The sequence below is a fragment of the Tamandua tetradactyla genome, chromosome 18, assembly GCF_023851605.1.
Source record: "Tamandua tetradactyla isolate mTamTet1 chromosome 18, mTamTet1.pri, whole genome shotgun sequence".
Taxonomy (NCBI): domain Eukaryota; kingdom Metazoa; phylum Chordata; class Mammalia; order Pilosa; family Myrmecophagidae; genus Tamandua; species Tamandua tetradactyla.
Genome location: NC_135344.1, coordinates 25,678,492 through 25,696,804, shown reverse-complemented (window position 1 = coordinate 25,696,804; position 18,313 = coordinate 25,678,492). Strand labels below are relative to the sequence as shown.

At 38.5% G+C, this 18,313-nt stretch overlaps 1 protein-coding gene across 1 annotated transcript in view; it reads left to right on the top strand.

Annotated features, from left to right (window-relative positions):
- Positions 1-18,313, top strand: part of WDR7 (WD repeat domain 7) — a 494,499-nt gene that overhangs the window by 25,608 nt on the left and 450,578 nt on the right. Inside the window, 2 exon segments of the mRNA XM_077135381.1 lie at positions 6,852-7,023; positions 17,867-17,973. Coding sequence (XP_076991496.1) covers positions 6,852-7,023; positions 17,867-17,973 — 279 coding nt within the window.

The window sequence follows — 18,313 nt, the reverse complement described above, 5'->3', positions numbered from 1 at the left end:
TATTTCAGGTACAGTGACTTCAGCTTTGAATCTTCTTATAGGACACTGGTCTGAGAGTCTCATGCATTTTTCCACTCAGAGGGCTGGTGTTGAAAATGCTGTGCTATAGCAGGTATATTTTCCATTTGGTCGATGTACTTAGGTGAGCAGTGCCAGAGTATGGTTTAGAAGCTGTGTAGGTTATCCACCCCTGAATAGAGATTGTTGTTGGTTGTTTTTTTTTAACTTTTTAAACTTTTAAATTGTATAATATATATATAAAGGAAGAAAGAAAAAAGCAATAGTTTTCAAAGTACTTTCAATAAGTAGTTATAGGACAGATCCCAGAGTTTGTCATGGGCTACCATACCATCATCTCAGATTTTTCCTTCTAGCTGCTCCAGAATATAGGAACCTAGAAGGAGTAAATATTTTTTTATCAACTTTTTTTTGGTGAAAAGTAACATATATACAAAAAAGCAATAAATTTCAAAGCACAGCAGAGCCATTAGTTGTAGAACAGATTTCAGAGTTTGGTATGCATTATAATTCCACAATTTCTGGTTTTTACTTCTAGCGGCTCTAAGATACTGGAAACTAAAAGAAATATTAATTTAATGATTCAGCAGTCATACTCATTTGTTAAACCCTTTCTTCTCTGTTTAATTCCACCCTCACCTTTGATCTTTCTGTGCTGCTCTTTAGGGGTGTTTGGGCTATGGCCATTCTGACTTTTTTCATGTTAGAAAGGGCTGTCAGTAATATGGGGCCAGGAGATAGAACTAGCTGATGTTCTGGAGAGGCTGGGCCCTCTAGGTTTTAGAACTTAACTGGTCTGGGGACCCATCTGGAGATTGTAGGTTTCTGTAAAATTATCCTTGTGCATGGAACCTTTGTAGAATCTTATATATTGCTCTAGGTGTTTTTTAGGATTGGCTGGAGTGGTTTTGGTTGGGGCTTGGTAATTTATGATGGGTAGCAATGTCTAGCTGAAGTTGTTTAAGAGTGACCTCCAGAGTAGCCTCTCAACTCTATTTACACTCTCTCAGCCACTGATATTTTATTAGTTACACTTCTTTTCCCCCTGTTGATCAGTATGGAATTGTTGATCCCACAGTGCCAGAGCCGGACTCTGAATCATTGTTTTTAAGGTGATTGGGCATCTTTGCGTCAGGTCCTCTCCTTGCAGTAAGGCATTATATGTACCACAGAATTGCTTTTCCACGTGGTTTTATCTCAATTCTGCCCCTTTCCATAATTGTGAGCAAAAGCCAAGGGACATTCGTTTAGAATGTTGCCTCTGCCATAGACCCCACCCAAAGCCAATATCAATGCTAGCTATATCCAATTCACACGATTCACAGGGTGAGTCTGGATCTACACCCCCACCCTCCGTCCCCAGTACTTGTGCCTGTTATTGCCTGCTTTGCTTTTTCAAGAGCAGCCTGCTGGAGGACCTCCCATTTCCAAGTGTGACCTTTTCTATTTAGCATATACAAAGTTTTTGACAGGGCAGCCAAGGCATTGCCATTTTTTTGTGAGTAATTGCCCATCCTGGACTCTCAAGGTGAGTTAGCATGAACCTAAATCTCCTTTTAATTCTAAAAGAGTTACTGGCTATCATGACATCACTTAGAGGACTTTTCCACTTAGCTAAATCCTTTGCCACAAGGCTGTGGCAGATGGTTGGGCTATGTTAATAGCCTTGTGAGAGCAAGGTGAGAGTCCTTTGTTCTCTGCTTAAGGTGAAAGCAGGTTGACTGGACTTATATAATGGAATACTAAAGAAAACTGTTAAATTTAAAACAAAGTGATAATGACATACTTTAGTGCTAATTCCTTGCAGTAAAGAAGTAACCCTTGGAACAGCTACATACTAAAATGGCATTACTCTATTCTTTGCTTCCGAAACTTCTTTTTTCTCCTCTTCATTATCAGATCAAGAACCTATAGAATCCCAAACTTTTGGATCCCACCCTGGATTAGTTAGTATTCTTTGGACTAGCCCAAGGCAGTTTACAGCCTCTGATTTGGGCATAGCTGCATGCCAGAGTCTAACTGACCATGCACTCAGCTCAGGTGATCAGTCAGAGAGTCCTTTATTTCTGCTTCGACAAGTTGCATTTCTCCTTTTAGTTCCAATTCCTCCTCTAAATGAAGCATAGTAGCTTTGGCAGTCTTTTTCTTCTTACACAAATTTAGTTGTTCTGATGCCTTACAAAAGAGTTAGCAATTCCCCCTAAGTTTTCAGGGTGTCCCCACCTTCTTGCAGTGGTCCCCATTCATCTAGTAGGGCAGCCACCCCCTCCTCTCATGGACAGTAAAGGCCAATTTGGGATTTCCCCCATGCATAATTGTCCTGCTATCTGTTGCAAAATAGTTAGTAACCCCACTGGAGTTAGGGCATCCTGATATTCTTTTTTTTTTTTTAAATATTTTTTATTATAAACAACGAACAAACATACAAACATTCTTGGCATGGTTATAATCAGCGGCTCACAATATCATGACATAGTTGTGTATTCATCACCATGATCATTTTTTTTGAACACTTCCTTCTCTCCAGCAAAAGAAAGAAAAAAGAAAAAAAAAACCCATACATGTCATACTCCTTACCACTCTCTTTCAGTGAGAACTAATATTTCAAACTACTCAATTTATTTAAGCCTTTGTTCCCTGTTATTTGTTTCTTATCCATATGTTCACTCATCTGTCCATACTGTAGATAAAAGGAACATCAAACACACGGTTTTCACAATCGCACAGTCACATTGCGAAAGCTATATGATTATACAATCATCTTCAAGAAACATGGCTACTGGAACACAGCTCTATAGTTTCAGGCACTTCCCTCAAGCCACTTTAATACACCATAAACTAAAAAGGAGATATTTATATAATGTGTAAGGATAGCCTCTCAGCTCTGTCTGAAATCTCTCAGCCACTGGAACTTTATTTTGTATCATTTCTCTCTTCCCCCTTTTGGTTGAGAAGGTTTTCCCAAACCCCTGATGCTGAGTCCCAGCTCATTCTAGGATTTCTGTCCCATGTTGCCAGGGAAGTTTATACCCCTGAGAGTCATGTCCCATGTATAGAGGGAGAGGGCAGTGAGGCAATTTGCTGTTTGGCTGAGAGAGAGGGAGGCCACATCTGAGCAACAAAAGAGGTTCTCTGGGGGTGATTCTCAGACCTAAATTTAAGTAGGCTTAGCCTATCCTTTGCAGGGATAAGTTTCATAGGGACAAACCCCAAGATTTAGGACTCAGCCTATTCATCCCTATACTCTCGCGATTGTACTCATTTGTCTAGGAAGACAGCCACTGCTACCCATATGGACGATAGAGAACAACTTGGGATATCCCCCATGGATTCTCCCTTCCTAGGACTCATACCAGCTATCACTGGTGGCTGTTTGGTCTCCTGGCTGGTTTGCCAATTGTTCCATCCCAGCTCTTGAAGAGCATGAGTCAGCACAATCCAAGACCAAAGAACACATCAGACACAGAGTTAGACACACATTTTATTAGAACTTATGAACAGGAGAAGATTGTTCCCCATGGCAGCCAGTCAGAAAATGGAAATTAATGCTCTGTTCTCTCATATTCTTTTTTTTTTAACTAAAAATTTTTTTTTAATATGACAATAAAGAAACACAAACATTCTTAACATATGATCATTCTGTTCTACATGTATAGTCAGTAATTCACAATATCATCACACAGTTGCATATTCATCATCATGATAATTTCTTAGAACATGTGCATCAATTCAGAAAAAGAAATAAAAAGACAACAGAAAAAATTCATACATACCATACCCCTTACCCCTCCCTTTCTTTTTTAATTAATTTGTTTTTTATTTATGATACATACACAAGCATTCTTATCATGTGATCATGCAGTTCTTATTATATAATCAGTAACTCACACTATCATCACATAGTTGTATCTTCATCATCATGATCATTTCTTAGAACATCTGCATCAATTCAGAAAAAGCAATAAAAAGAAGACAGAAAAAAATTCATACATACCATACTCCATACCCCTCCCCTCCACTGATTACCAGCATTTCAATCTACTAAATTTATTTTAACATTTGTTTCCCCTATTATTTATTTATTTTTAATCCATATGTTTTACTTGTCCGTCAATAAGGTAGACAAAAGGAGCATCAGATACAAGGCTCTCACAAACACACAGTCACACTGTGACACCCATATCATCATACAATTATCTTCAAGAAACATGGCCACTGGAGCATAGCTCCATATTTTCAGGCAGTTCCCTCCAACCTCTCCATTACATCTTTTTTTTTTTTTTTTTTTTAATTTTACATGGGCAGGCACCGGGAATCGAACCCGGGTCCTCGGGCATGGTAGGCAATCATTCTTGCCTGCTGAGCCACCGTGGCCCGTCCTCTCCATTACATCTTGACAAGGAGATATCTATTTAATACATAAGAATAACCTCCAGGATGACCTTTCGACTCTGTTTGGAATCTCTCAGCCACTGACACTTCATTTTCTCTCATTTTGCTCTTCCCCCTTTTGGTCGAGAACATTTTCTCAATCCCTTGATGCTGAGTTCCAGCTCATTCTAGGATTTCTGCCCCACATTACCAGGAATATCCACACCCCTGGGAGTCATGTCCCACGTAGACAGGGGGAGGGCAGTGAGCTTCTTGCTGTGTCCAGCCATCCCTCGTATACTTTTAACTGACCATTTCTTTTGATTGACTATCTATGAAGTTGATAGGTAATTCCCCGTAGTGGCCCATAAGTTCTGGCAGAGTCTTCTCTCTTCTCTGGAGAACTCTTTGAATATTTCATCTTCATTTCTCCCCAAGTTATCTGTACTTTTAATATTTGGTCTCTATCCACAGAGTTTACAGCAGTGAATTCTAGATGTTTCACCAACTAGATTTTAATTTTATTTTATGGAGGAACAATTCCTTTTATTTGTGATCTTCTGGAAGTAGTGTACTTTAGTATACACTGGTTAATTGATTATTCATCTCAAGTTTAAATACCTTTTTCAAGAACTACATTTTTATTATGGAGAAATGAGTTTAAAAATAAATTCTTTTTCCTTCAAGTTTTGAGCCTTTACAACAAAAGACCTTCATGTCTCTGAGACATAAAAGTTTGTAGTAAATTTGGTTGAAAGGGTTTCTCATTTAACATACTGTTTGTAATGTTTAGCATGTTATAAAACACTGAATTGTCTTGAATTCTGCTCTTATTACTGGTTTCAGGATTTACTGAGCATCCCCACTCATCATTGGTAGCATAACAAAGTGAGTCAAAGCCCAGATTTAAAAAAAAAATATTTTTATTGCTAAATCTTATCATACAAGCATTCCATGTATGGTGTACAATCAGTGGCTTACAGTATCATCACATAATTGTGAATTCATCACCATTATCATTTTTTAGAACATCTATCACTCCAGAAAAAGAAATAAAAAGAAAAAACGTATACATTCCATACCCCTTACCCCTCCCTCTCATTGACCATTAGTATCTCCATTTATTATGGAGACATGAGTTTAAAAATAAATTCTTTTTCCCTCAAGTTTTGAGCCTTTACAACAAAAGACCTTCATGTCTCTGAGACATGAAAGAATTTATTTTTTTAAAATTTATTTTAACCTTTGTCACCCCTATTATTTATTTTTTTATCCATATTTTTTACTCATCTGTCTATATCCTAGATAAGAGGAGCATCAGGTACAAGGTTTTCACAGTCACATTGTAAAAGCTATATCATTATAGAATCATCTTCAAGAATCAAGGCTACTGGAACACAGCTCAACAGTTTCAGGTACTTCCCTCTAGCCACTCTAATACACCATAAACTAAAAAGGGATCTTTATATAATGAGTCAAAATAATCTCCAAGATAACCTCTCAACTCTGCTTGAAATCTGCTAGAAATTTGTCTCATTTCTGTCTTCCTGATCTTGGTCAAGAAGACTTTCTCAATCTCTTGATGCTGGATTCTGGCTTATCCTGGGGTTTCTGTCCCACATTGCCAGGGAGGTTTACACCCCTGGGAGTTATGTCCCATGTAGTAGGAGTGCGGTGGGGAGCCAGGTTTTGAAGTCAGTCTGCCTGGGTTTTTATTTGGGCTCCATTGCTTCTAAGTTTGTAACTTGGATACAAGTGACTTAAGCTTTGTATGCCTCAAATTATTTACCTGTGAAAGAGGAGTAATAATATTATTTACTTCATGATTTGTTGCTTGGGTTAATTGAGTGTGTGTATATATAGATAGACACACAATATTTAGAAGAATTCCTAGCACTGAGGTAGTTCAGTTCTTCATACTACTTATTAGTAGTAAAAATAGTACTACTACCACTAGATAATAATTATGAAGAACTGAACTACCTCAGTACTACTAAAGTGCACTGGACTTTCTGAGAATAGTTTTTATATTTTATCTTTTTTTGTAGAGGCAGAGTGCTTGGGTTCAGCAGGTCAGGATTTACACTGGAGTTCTATACTTAATAGTTCTGTGTTCCTGGGCAGGGGATGGGACTTATGGCTCAGTTTCTCTCCTGCCAACCTTATATAACTGTTTCTAGAGTCAGATGAAAAGGTGTATATCAAAATGCTTTATAGTTAAAGTACTAAACAAATATATGTCGAAGTCATTGGTTTTTCGTTGGTAAATTTAAAGACCTGAATCTGGGAGTAGTTAAGATAAATTAGTAATTCTTTTTTAAAAAAATTATCAGGTTTAAGTGAGTAAATTTTGCTACCAGATTATATGCTTATTTTCAGAAGCATGACTTCATAATAAACATATATAACATGTTTTAAAGGAAATGTTGTAATACCTCACATTATTATCATAACAATTTTAGGTCTGGAAACAGAATGGCAGGAAACAGCCTTGTTCTACCCATCGTTCTTTGGGGTCGCAAAGCACCAACACATTGCATTTCAGCAGTACTTTTAACAGATGATGGAGCCACAATCATAACAGGATGCCATGATGGACAAATATGTCTCTGGGATCTTTCAGTGGATTTGAAAGTGAGTATTTGAAATGCCTCTTCAGCATTTTAAATATAAGGAATTAATTATTGGAAAGTAACTCAGTCCCAGAATAGTACTTGGGCTCAAGTATTTTCTGTGACTATGTTTTGATTAAAATCTGTGTTATACAGATTGATTATTTACATACATTAATCATCAGAATCGACTTCTGCTAGCTTTTGGCTATTTTCAAATACTGTATATGCTCCAAGTGACTTAATATTTGTTACATTTAAGATTTTCTACTAACAATACAGCTGGAATTTTGATAGCAATTTGCTGAATCTATAAATCAGCTGAGGAGTATTGCCATCCTAGCAGTATTAAGTCTTCCAGTCCATGAACATAGGGTTTCTTTCAATTTATTTTTATCTATTTAATTTCTTTCAACAGTGTTTTGTAGTTTTTAGAGTATATTTTGCACTAGTTTTATTAAATTTATTCCTAAGACTTTTATCTTTTTTTGACTCTTTTGTAAAGGGGGTTGTTTACTTAATGTCATTTTCAGATTGTGCATTTTTAGTATGGAAACCAGCTGACTTTTATACATTCACCTTATATCCTGAAACCTTGCTTAACTCATTTATTTGTTATATTAGTTTTTTCAGTTGTTTTCTTTGGATTTTCTGTATACATCATGTCATTTCTAATATAGATAGTTTTGCTTTTTCCTTTCCAGTCTTTATTCCTTTTATTTCATTTTCTCACCTAATTGCCCTGATTAGAACCTCCAGTACAATCTTGAATAGAAATTGTGAGAGCAGATATTCATTCTTTGTTCCTCATCTTAGGGAGAAAACATCCAGTCTTTCTCCATTAAGTATCATGTTAGCTGTGAGTTTTCCGTAGATGTAAATACCCTTTATCAGGTTGAGGAAGTTCTCCTCTGTTTCTAGTTTGTTGATTGTGTTTTGTCTAATGCCATTTCTGCCTCTATTGAGATGAACATATGGTTTTTGTCCTTTATTCTATTGATATGTGATATTGCTGGGGTTTTTGTTTTAATGGGAGGTAATTTAGCATGTATGAATACTGAAGGGAATAACCTCTTCACCCCCCAGAAAAAGTGAGTATTGATGATTTTATTGTTGTTTATTTTGAAAACAAGAGTATCACTTTATTTGTACACTTAAAATATTGGACAGATATATTGATGCTATTTCAGAGAGAAATGGCAGTTGAATTCATGTCTGTGGGCTGGAGGGGATGGAATCTAGTGCTCACACAGAGGGATTGTTCTTTGAGAGGAGCCAAGAAGCATTTATTCACTGTAATAGAGGAACTGGAATATACTGGTACAGGTAGATTGATTGTTGTCTTGATAGAAGTGTAGAAATCTTTGTGATACTTACACTGTTTTTCAGAAAAATAAGCAAGGTCATTGGCTGAAAGTGAGAACAGGTGAGGAGCTGCTAGAGGTTAAGGAGAAAGAAAAGCTGAGAAAGGATACTTGGGAGAGTGGGATAATGAGTAGACTAGAGAACAGGGTAGGATTGCTGGCCAGCACTCAGGACCCCTTTAAAGTTAGACATTATTAATTTATTGGGAGGTTAGTCAACCTAGTGGTATTTATTTTTCGGCCACCTTCAGCTCTTTGGATGTACGTCTAGGTCAAGAAGAGAGCTAGATTTAACTGGGTTGAAGTTTTGCCTAGCAAGCCTAACAGAGGGAGAGGGATACAAGTGATTTGAGCACTTACGCAAGGTGTAGTAATTGTAAATGATATTTCAGAAACTTTTGAGTTAATATTCCAGCCTAGCACAACCCAAAACCAAAGAACACGCTAGACGAAAGATTATCCATGAGTGTAAGTAGGGACTTACTAACATTAGGAAAATCTTCCATTGGCAGCCAAGCGGGGAAATGAAGGTTAGCACTCATGCTAAAAACCAAAAGGGATTGGTGTTTCAAGAGGGCAACTTATAAAGTTTAACTGTCTGGTGAGATTTGGTTCCAATGGAGTTTTAGCAGACTTGTGAGATTTGGTCACAAATCTCAAAAAGAAGGGTGTTTTACATTCTTTGACCTTTAACATGACCTGGGTCATGTAAGCAGATATGTAACTTGCTCTCAAAATGGAGGAGAGGGCAGAGCCTAGACACAATCACCCCCCATAGAAGACTACATTGACCGTAGGACAGACATTGTTTTCATTAACAGTGTAAGAGACAATAGAACATAAGAAATTCCCTACACAGAGAGAACAACTCTACAAAGAAGTGATTCCCTTATGGCTGAAAAAGGAAATTATACCAGTCTACTGATAATTGATAAAACCTGTGATTTCAGTATTAAATGAGAAAATTTTCTTCCAGACTTTTCCATTGTGCTGAATTCTGCCTGGCCGCAGGGTACTTTGTGCAGTCCAATTCATAGGGGTCATAGTCCAAGGCAGGCTGGTGGTACCCAACATTGGCAGTTCAGTGTACACTCAGCCTTGAGATCTATTGTGCACATAGGTTACCACAGAAACCTATTGCAGGAAGGTATTTGCTATGAGACTAAGAACAGAAAGAATACAAGCCAAATTTCCATTAGTGGCCAGATACCACACTTCTCCCCCCTACAATTGCAGGGAGCTTTCTGGAGTTAAATCCACAGTTAGCCTTGGCATAAGTATCCACAGAGTCATACATACTGTGCTTTGGGGTATGGGGTTCCTGGGTTGGTTACATACATCACTTTTGGAATTTTATGTATGAACTGTGGTCTAATACTTAAATTTTGGGCATCGTCAATACCCCAGGGACCTAGAGTTCTCAACCAACATGGCTGCACTGGGCAGGACTTTGGCCAATTGACCTCATTTTCCCCAATTTCTAATGCTTGTGGCACAGGCAAGAGCAAGTTATTTATTTATTTATTTTTGCGTGGGCAGGCATCGGGAATTGACCCTGGGCCTCCAGCATGGCAGGTGAGAATTTTGCCACTGAGCCACTGTTGCATTGCCCCAAGAGCAGGTTATTTTTATTACCTTGTTGTGGCTGTAGCATTGCTGGTCTTTTTACCTGAATTTGCAGGGCCTGCATGAACAGTGTTAAGTATCACAAAGGGTGGAAGCAGCTGCCTGGGCTGTGAATTGATCCTGGGGATAACTAGACACAACCAATGTATCACACTACCACAGACATTGCTTATTGTCTTTTAGTTGCTCTTTTAAGAGCCTATTCATCCTGTCAATCAACCCCCCTGCTGTGAGATTGTAAGGCAACTGAAATGTCCTTAAGACATCAGGTTCAGTAGCCCAGACTTGGGTTAGTTGTCCAGAAGATGGGGTCCCCCATCATTGTCCACATGTGCAGGGACCCCAAAGAATGCACTGAGCTTTTCTAAGTTACATATTATATCTCTTTAGTTAGCTTTTTCTACTGGAAAGGTGAGCAACAGTTCAGTGGCCATATCTACAGCTGTAAAAGTGTATCTTACACCTTCAGATAAAGGAAGGGCCCCATATAATTTATCTACCGCTTGGTGACTGGAACCTGCTTGTGGCAATGTGACCGAGTTGATGAGGAAACATCCTTGGGCATCACAGGGAACAGGAGGCCCAGGCTCCCATGACTTCTTTCAGTTGTCATCTGGTGATGGGCAGCTGGAATTGCTGTGCCAGTCTCCATAGTCTGGTACTCGTGATGTCCTGTATTTCTGTGCAACCATTCAGCAGCCTTGTGTGATGCTGGCTTTAGACTATGAAATCTTGCTAAAGCATCTGCTTTAGTGTTGCCAGGTGAAGAATCAGTGTTATGGACAGAAACATGAAATGCACTTACCTTTTGCTTGTGACAGGTAGTCCAGATATCTTCCTACATTTCTTTTCCTCGTAAAGGGCAGCACACGGCAGTCCATTACTCTTGCTTCTGTATGGCCATCCACACTGCCAGGCCCTGGTTCCTTGCCCAGTTGTCAGTGCAAATAGTTAATGCATCTCCTGGCTTGTGAGAAATGACCATCCATAGATACTTAATTCAGCCCATTAGCTGCTTTGCATAATCCTAGTTTCCCACCATACAGAGTGTGTGTACTAGATTGCATGGCTCCTGCTATCTGAGTGGCAGGCTGCTTGTGTGCTGATCCATCAGTATACCAAGTAGACTTAGGTATACTGCCACATCCATCAATGGTGGGCACAGAGACAGCCACATTGGAAGGATCAGCAGTGAGTGGGGAAGCATTGTTCTTCCGTATAGGACACTGGTCTCAGGATATAATGCATTTCTATGCTTAAGGGGCTGTTGTTGAAAATGCTGTGCTGTAGCAGGTAATTACATACCCACCCCCATATGGGGATGGCTGTTCTTAATTTCTCAGGGCCTTTCTGAGTTAGTCCTTCTAGTTGCAGTACGGCATTATATGCAGCACACAATTGTTTTTCTAAGGGACTATACTACAGTTTGGCTCCTTTCTGAAACTAAAATCATAAGCCAATGGGAACTTGCTTTGCCTGTTGCCTTTGCTACAAGCTCCATTCAAAGCCAGTATCAGAACTGGCCACATTTAATTCACAAGTCACATCTGTGTTCACCCACCATTAAGCCTGAGCCAGTGTGATGGCCCATCTGGATTTTTCAAACGCACCCTGCTGGGAAGTAATTGCCAATGATAGGTTTTCCTAATCATTACATACCCAGGTTTTAACATTTGGTCTGAGTGAGGAATGAAAGATTTCCAATACCCAACAATCTCAAGAAAGCCATTTGTTGTTCTGGGATATGCAGCAAGGGAAAACTGTACCTTATCAATCACTACAAAAAGAATAAATTTTACCTTTCTCAAACATACTATACCCAAGAATTTGACAGGGCAGCCAAGGCATTGCAATCCACCATGATCAATTATCCATCCTTGGCTGTTAAGATGAAATAGCAACAATTCTGAGGCTTGTTTTAGTTCTAAAAAAGTTACTACTTAACATGACATCATCAATATAATGAAATAGAGTCACATTTTTCCATTTAGTCAAGAAATCCTTTGCTATGCAGCAGATGGTAAGGCTATGTGAATAGCCTCATGGGAGCAGGATGAAAATCCTTTGTTCTTCCCAGGGAGACAAAGCAGGTTGACTGGCCCTATTTAAGGGAATACTAAAGAATTTAGTGTTAATTCCTTATAGTAAAGAGGCAACCTTTGGAAATGCTGCATACAAAGGTGGCATTACTCTACCCTTTGCCTCCCAAATTTCTTCTTTTTTCTCTTTTTCATCCTCAGATAAAAGCATCTATGGGATCCCAATCTGGGGAAGTTGGGATATGCCCTCTCATTCTAGCATACTGGCATTCTAATATGTCTAAACTCTACTCTAAAAGGTGTAACCTCTCATTCAATGCAGCCTCTAAATTTGCTGACTTCTCTGTCTTTAAAGAACAGTCCGCTGCCACAGCCCTAGAGACAGATTTCTCTGTCTTCCTAGACAGCCTGCCATAATTGGCCACATACACACAACGGGCCACTAACTGCAGTGCAGTTGAGCCAAGTGGGTGACCCCTCCCTCCACCAGGGAAGCAGGGTGCCCTGGAATTACCCCCACAGAGTTCCTCTTTCCCAGAATCATGACCTCTATGTCTGGCAACTCTTTGGTCTCCTGGCTAGCATACCAAGATCAAAGAACATACCAGACAGAAGATTATCTGTGAGTTTAATTAAGGACTTACTAACAGGAAGAAAATCTTCCAATGGCAGCTGGTAGGGAATGAAGGTCAGCACTCCATGCCAAAAACCAAAAGGGAAGAAGCATGTCAAGAGGGCAGCTAATAAAACTTTACAGTTTCATGAGATTTGGTTACAACCGGGTCTCAGCAGACACTCGTAAGATTTGATTACCAATAGTGTTTGGGGCTATGGAGTTTTACATTCTTTGATCTTTAACATCTGTCCCCACTCATGTAGGCAGCTATGTGACTCATTCTCAAAATGGAGAAAATGGCAGGGCCCATATCCTGTGTCATTATGGTTAGGTAGTAGTAGGTGTGGGAAAGCATCAATATAAGGGGTGTGGCAACCCTTCCCTTAGGTAAGCACATTAACAACTTGCTTGAAAACTCCCCTCCCTAATTACTGCTAGTAACCAACTCATGCAAGACTCTGCAAAAACAGATCTAAGAAGATTTAGAAAGACAGGAGATGGTAGTTGGAGAGTGAATGCTCAAATGAAACTTATTAGTGATAATGGGACTTGCGTGCGGGGGGCAGTACAGTGGGGAGGAGGGTAAGATCATTAGACATAAGGAGATTTGGGAGTAAGAGGTCAGACTGTTGCAAGGATTACTTATAATAGTATTGAAATTACATAAAATTAATATATGATGAGTATTGGAGAATGAGAAATTTGAACCAAGTGCCAAAATCTTCAAGGAATGAGAGGGAATGACTTGGATATCTGTACTGGGTATAATAAAGTGAGATGCTGATGATATAAACTACAAGAGCACTAAGGATTTTGTAGGAAGAGGGAAAGCCAAACCTTCTAGAAGAGAGAATAAGAAGCAAAGAAGACCTTTATTCTTTTAGGGATTATTATACATGCCTGTTGGAAAGAAACCAGCCATCTTTGGGAAGTCTTCAGGGAAGACTTTTAGGAAGTTATCCTCATTGGATAACAAGCAGGTTTTTTTTTCTTGAAAAAAAAAAAAGGAGTAAGTTTATTTTTAGGCATGACAGAAGAGATCAGTTGGCCTAGCAGCCCCAAAATCTGCCTGCCTGAGTTTAGGGGGTTCAAAGCTTTTATGGATTCTAACAAGGGGAGATGAGTGATTACAATTTCAATAGTAAGCAGAGAGAAAGAGAGACAAAGTTATCATGTCAATAGCAAATATAAGCAGAAAGGAAGGGAGAGTTATTATTTCAATAGCAGGTATAGAATGAAACAATTCATAAATGTAAAGGAATGAAACTGGGGCTGAAACTAGTTAATGGCTGACTCATTAGCATTACGGCTTTTGCCCTTACACACTTCTAAAGTAAAAAAAAACAAGCAGACTCCAAGGCACAATTTAAGGCTTTTACAATCATTCTTAGAGTTCAGGGCAGCTGGATTACAGTTCAGAGATTTACTTTAATGTACCAGAAAAAAATATTGGTCATAATTATTCATTAAATCCTAATTCCTCAGTTACAATGCTTCGCTGTTGTTTGATAATTCCTCGGTCTTGAAAGATATCTGGACGACAACCACTCTTATTTCTTCCAGCTTAAAAAAAAAGGGGGTGGGTGGACGTGTTAACATCATGAGGCAGAGCTATGAAACTGGTGGTTGTTCTTGGAGAGGCAGGTATTTTCTGGTCTCAGGGGTTATCTGGCATAGGGATAATTGGAGGCTTTAAGTGTCTGGGCCCATCTCCTTGGCCTTCTCAGACACGCCCTGCTAGGCCTCTGTGTTGAGGGAGAAGCGTCTCTGGCAGATCTTGCACATAATCTTAGTCACCTGACTGTGCTTGCCCTGGCTAGAGGCCCCCTGGAAGGGGACCTGCCCTGATGACATCATATACAGAATGACACTGAGGCTCCAGAGGTGGCAGGACTCATTGTACACCTGCTGCAGTTGCAGCTGTGGAAACCCGAAGTCTTCACTGGGACCAATCAGGTTTGGTTTTTTTTTTTTTTTTTAATTTTCCAATTAAAAATTCTTAACGTATGATCATTCCATTCTACATGTATAATCAGTAATTCACAATATCATCACATAGTTGCATATTCATCATCATGATCATTTCTTAGAACATTTGCATCAATTCACAAAAAGAAAGAAAAAGACAACAGAAAAAATTCATACATACCATACCCCTTACCCCTCCCTTTCATTGATCACTAGCATTTCAATCTACTAAATGTATTTTAACATGTTTCCCCTATTATTTATTTTTATTCCATATGTTTTACTCATCTGTCTATAAGATAGATAAAAGGAACATCAGACCAAGGTTTTCACCATCATGCAGTCACATTGTGAAAGTTTTATCATTATGCAGTCATCTTCAAGAAATCATGACTACTGGAACACAACTCTACACTTTCAGGCAGTTCCGTCCAGCCTCTCCATTACATCTTGACCAACAAGGTGATATCTATTTAATGCATAAGAATAACCTCCAGGATAACCTCTCGACTCGGTTTGGAATCTCTCAGCCATTGACAATTCATTTTGTCTCATTTCTCTCTTCCCCTTTTGGTCGAGAAGGTTTTCTCAGTCCCTTGATGCTGAGTCCCAGCTCATTCTAGGATTTCTGTCCCAGCCATTGCCAGGAAGGTCCACACCACTGGGAGTCATGAACCATGTAGAGAGGGAGAGGGCAGTGAGTTTGCTTGTTGTGTTGGCTGGAGAGAGAGGCCACATCTGAGCAACAAAAGAGGTTCTCTTTGGGGTGACTCTTAGGCCTAATTTTAAGTAGGCTTGACCTATCCTTTGTGGGGTTAAGTTTCATATGATCAAACCCCAAGATTGGGGGCTCAGACTATTACTTTGGTTGTCCCCACTGCTTGTGAGAATATCAAGAATTCTCCACTTTGGGAAGTTGAATTTTCCCCTTTTCTCACTATTCCTCCAAGGGGACTTTGCAAATACTTTTTTACTCACTGTTCAGTTTACTCTGGGATTTATTGGGACATCGCTCTGTACAAACCTACAAAATCTTATGTCCTACTCAAGGTTCCATGTACTTATGGTGTTCAATTAAGCTGTCCACATAAGTTATATTAGGAACTGCGCTAATCAGAATATAAATTTCAACAATCAGGTAATGAGTAAAGAAAGAGATTGTAATATTCACAAATAAAATTGTGAATATAGAGGATTTTGGTAATTACTGGTCTTTGAATTCTAGGGGATACAGACAGGGAGTTGGAGAAGACTATATAAGATTGGGTCACATTAGGGATGGTACACAGCCATGTGGGGATTACTATTGGCAGTACTCAGAAGGAAGTTAATTAAATCCGAACTCAGTAATTTAACATTAATGGGTATTTGAATTCTAGGTGTTTGGGGCCACAAAGATAAGTATGACACATTTCTTGTCCTTTGTAAGTTCAATCTAATGATCTTGGAAAACTGGAAAAATGATCCCACAAACTTGGATAACATGTAAGGGCTGGGCATACAGATTGGAAAGTAACTGGAAATGAGGGTTGTAAAAATTGATGTTCCTTCAAGACTGATAGCAAACTAAATATGAAGCAGCAGTGTAGTGATGAGAGGAAAAAAAATCACACTATATTTTATTGGATGATTATAAAAGCATTGAGTTTTGTGGTATCATAAAAACAGTTAATTCTTTTACAGAATTTTTTTCCTGAACTTTACCAGAGTGTTATATTTTATATAAATTCAAAGAAGAGGGCCAAAATGACTTGGTGGTTGGGAGTGAAAGAAGGGCGGGGAGTAGGAGAGTATCTTTGGCAAGATACTAAGATTGAACTATTTTACCCAGAAGAAAAGAAGACTGAATAAAAGGTGATTTGATTATTGCCTTCAACTATGTGGAGGGTCTTCTAGTAGCTGTTTATACCAATGGAGGACCACTGAGAAAAATCGAAACATTCAGAGATGAGGCACATCATGCTGTCTTTTGCGGTCATGGCATCTTCCCTTCTTCCTTTAGTAAGAAAGAATTCAAAAACTGTAGTAGAGCTTTTGTGGTTCATATTTTGGTCCCCTGTCATCTTGGAAAAAGGCAGAAATTTGCGCTAAACCTATGGTGGGAATAAAATATATAAGAGAAATTTGAAGAAGTACAAGTTTAGTGAATACCTAGAGAGGTGGTGATAAGACTAAAGAAGGAGAAAACTTTTTATGTAGGTATTGTCTCTTAAATTCAGTATTTATTTAGCTTCTAATACCTATAAAGCTACACGATATTTATGAGACTAGTTCCTGCCTTCATGAAGCTTCCATTCTAGTAGGAAAACCACCTTATTCAGAGAATAATAGAATACAGAGTATTTGATGAATGAAGTAAAATGTTTATGGTTAAGAGTTCAGGCTTTGGAGGTAGACAAACCCAGGTGAATTCATGGCTTCTCCAGCATTTAGCTGTGTGACTTTGGACAGTTTACTTAACTCGTTTAAACTCAGTTTCCTTGTGTTTAAAATAGTGTCTGCCACACAATTAAATGAAGGTATATCTGTTAAACAATTATCATAGTGTTTGGACATAGTAGGGATTTTTTAAAATGAATCATACTGATAGCATTTCAGGCAGTGGGAAGAAAAAAAACACTAGAGGGGATGAGAAAAGAGGAATGTTGAATAATGGCTGGCTCTAGAGCTAGTCAGATTGATCAGATTGGTCCCAGATTGGAACATTGGTGTTATGGTTTTCTTTCTTTTTTTTTTTTTTTTAAGCTGTATGATGGGGTCACATTCCCTTATTTTCCCATGTGAGTACCCTGTTATTACAGCACCATTTGTTGAATTTTTGTTTGCTTGTTTGTTTTTTTTTTTTTGAGAAGTGTATGGACTAGGAATTGACCTGGGTCTTCTGCATGGCCGATGAGAATTCTACCATTGTACGACCCTTGTACACCTACGGTTTACTTTTGATAACTGGTGCATCCCATCTTTTTTATTCTTCTAGTCATCTTGCATTGCCAGTGATAACTTCATAACTTTTGCTTTTGAACTTTGTAGTCTTTGAAGACGGATGGCCTTTATGTCTTATTAAACAGAATATTTTATGATATTTCTTTGTGTTGATAATGTGAAATGTTTAGTTAATAACTATGGCATAACAAATCTTTATGGAATATGGTGGAATTTAAATAAAAGTATACATGTAATAATATTCCTTACATTTACTTTTTTTTTCTTTTTAAATTTGGTATGTAGATACACATATTTTTGCATTTCTAGGTTAATCCCCGAGCATTGTTGTTTGACCATACAGCATCAATCACTTGCTTGTCTAAAGCTTGTGCTTCCAGTGACAAACAGTATATTGTGAGTGCATCCGAGAGTGGGTAAGTGTCTTCTTATTCATTTTTGTTCTCAGAAGTCTTTATTGTAAACAGTATCAGTATGTTAGTAAGTAGGAGGGAGTTTTGTGGGTTTTTTTCTTTCTGGAGTATCTTTTGAATAAAAGCATTCCATTGTCTGAACCTGCTCTAGTTTGCTAACTGCTAGAATGCGATATACCAGAAACAGAATGGCTTTTAAAAAAGAGGAATTTAATAAGTTGCTAGCATACAGTTCTAAGGCCGAGAAAATGTCCCAATTAAAACAAGTCTATAGAAATGTCCAATCAAAGGCATCCAGGGAAAGATACCTTGGTTCAAGAAGGCGATGAAGTTCAGGGTTTCT